The following is a 947-nucleotide window of genomic DNA, read 5'->3' on the forward strand; positions in this document are numbered from 1 at the left end:
TTCTAATAATAAAAAACAGCATGTAAGTCAGTTGTTAGTTTGCTTTGAAAATTTTATTTATACTGAAATATACATATTTGTTCTTTTCTTTTTAAAATGTCCTTATTAGGAATGAAGCAAAGTCAGGTGGACGAAGTGATTTGATACCAACCATCAAATTTCGACACTGTTCATTGTTAAGAAATCGACGCTGCATTGTAGCATGCCTGTAAGCCTCTCAGTTTTTGCTTGGGGTGGCAGGGAACAATGGAGCATTTTCCATGCAGTTTCCTAATTAACCATTTAAAATGGAAAACAGAAAGTTTTAGATTTGTATCTCTAAGCATTCTAAATATTTTCCTCTTTTCCACTTTAAAACTTTTTATTATAAAAAATTGCAATATTCATAAAACGAGGGAGAATAATGTTAGAAACCTCCATGGAGCCATCATACAATAGTAACCATTTTTAACATTTTGCCATATGATCTTTATGTTGTTTTATTTATGCTACACTATTATAGTGCATCATGACATTTTACCACTGAACTTTAGTATGCATCTCATGTTTTCTGCATTATCCCAAAGATGTCTTCTTACAGTTGGTTTGTTTGCCTCAGGGGCCAAATGAAGTCCACATAGTACATACAGGTTACTGTGAGTCTTGAGTCTCCTGATCGAAACAACTTCTGCTGTCTCTTTTGTTATGCCTCTAATACCTTGTTAATGTCCTAGGTATGACCGATTGCTTCGGATTAGAGCACTCAGGTGGGAATATGGCAGTGTTTTGCCAAATGCCTTACGATTTCACATGTCTGCTGAAGAAGTAAGTTAGCACTGTTGTTCAAATTTATGAATTTGGAAAATGCTGAAGTTCTGACATTGTTCTATAATAGTATTCATTAGTATTTCTCTTTTTGTTTTTTCTTTTTTTTTTTCCTTAAAGATTTTATTGGGGAATTGGGGGAG

The 947-nt window shown here is 33.7% G+C and overlaps 1 protein-coding gene across 1 annotated transcript in view; it reads left to right on the forward strand.

The window, feature by feature from the left end:
* GINS1 (GINS complex subunit 1) overlaps positions 1–947 on the forward strand; it is a 31156-nt gene that overhangs the window by 16328 nt on the left and 13881 nt on the right. The window contains exons 3-4 of the mRNA XM_019633986.1: positions 110–208; positions 714–808. Coding sequence (XP_019489531.1) covers positions 110–208; positions 714–808 — 194 coding nt within the window. The remainder of the gene's footprint in view (positions 1–109; positions 209–713; positions 809–947) is intronic.

The sequence above is a fragment of the Hipposideros armiger genome, unplaced genomic scaffold (assembly GCF_001890085.2).
Source record: "Hipposideros armiger isolate ML-2016 unplaced genomic scaffold, ASM189008v1 scaffold_1463, whole genome shotgun sequence".
NCBI lineage: Eukaryota > Metazoa > Chordata > Mammalia > Chiroptera > Hipposideridae > Hipposideros > Hipposideros armiger.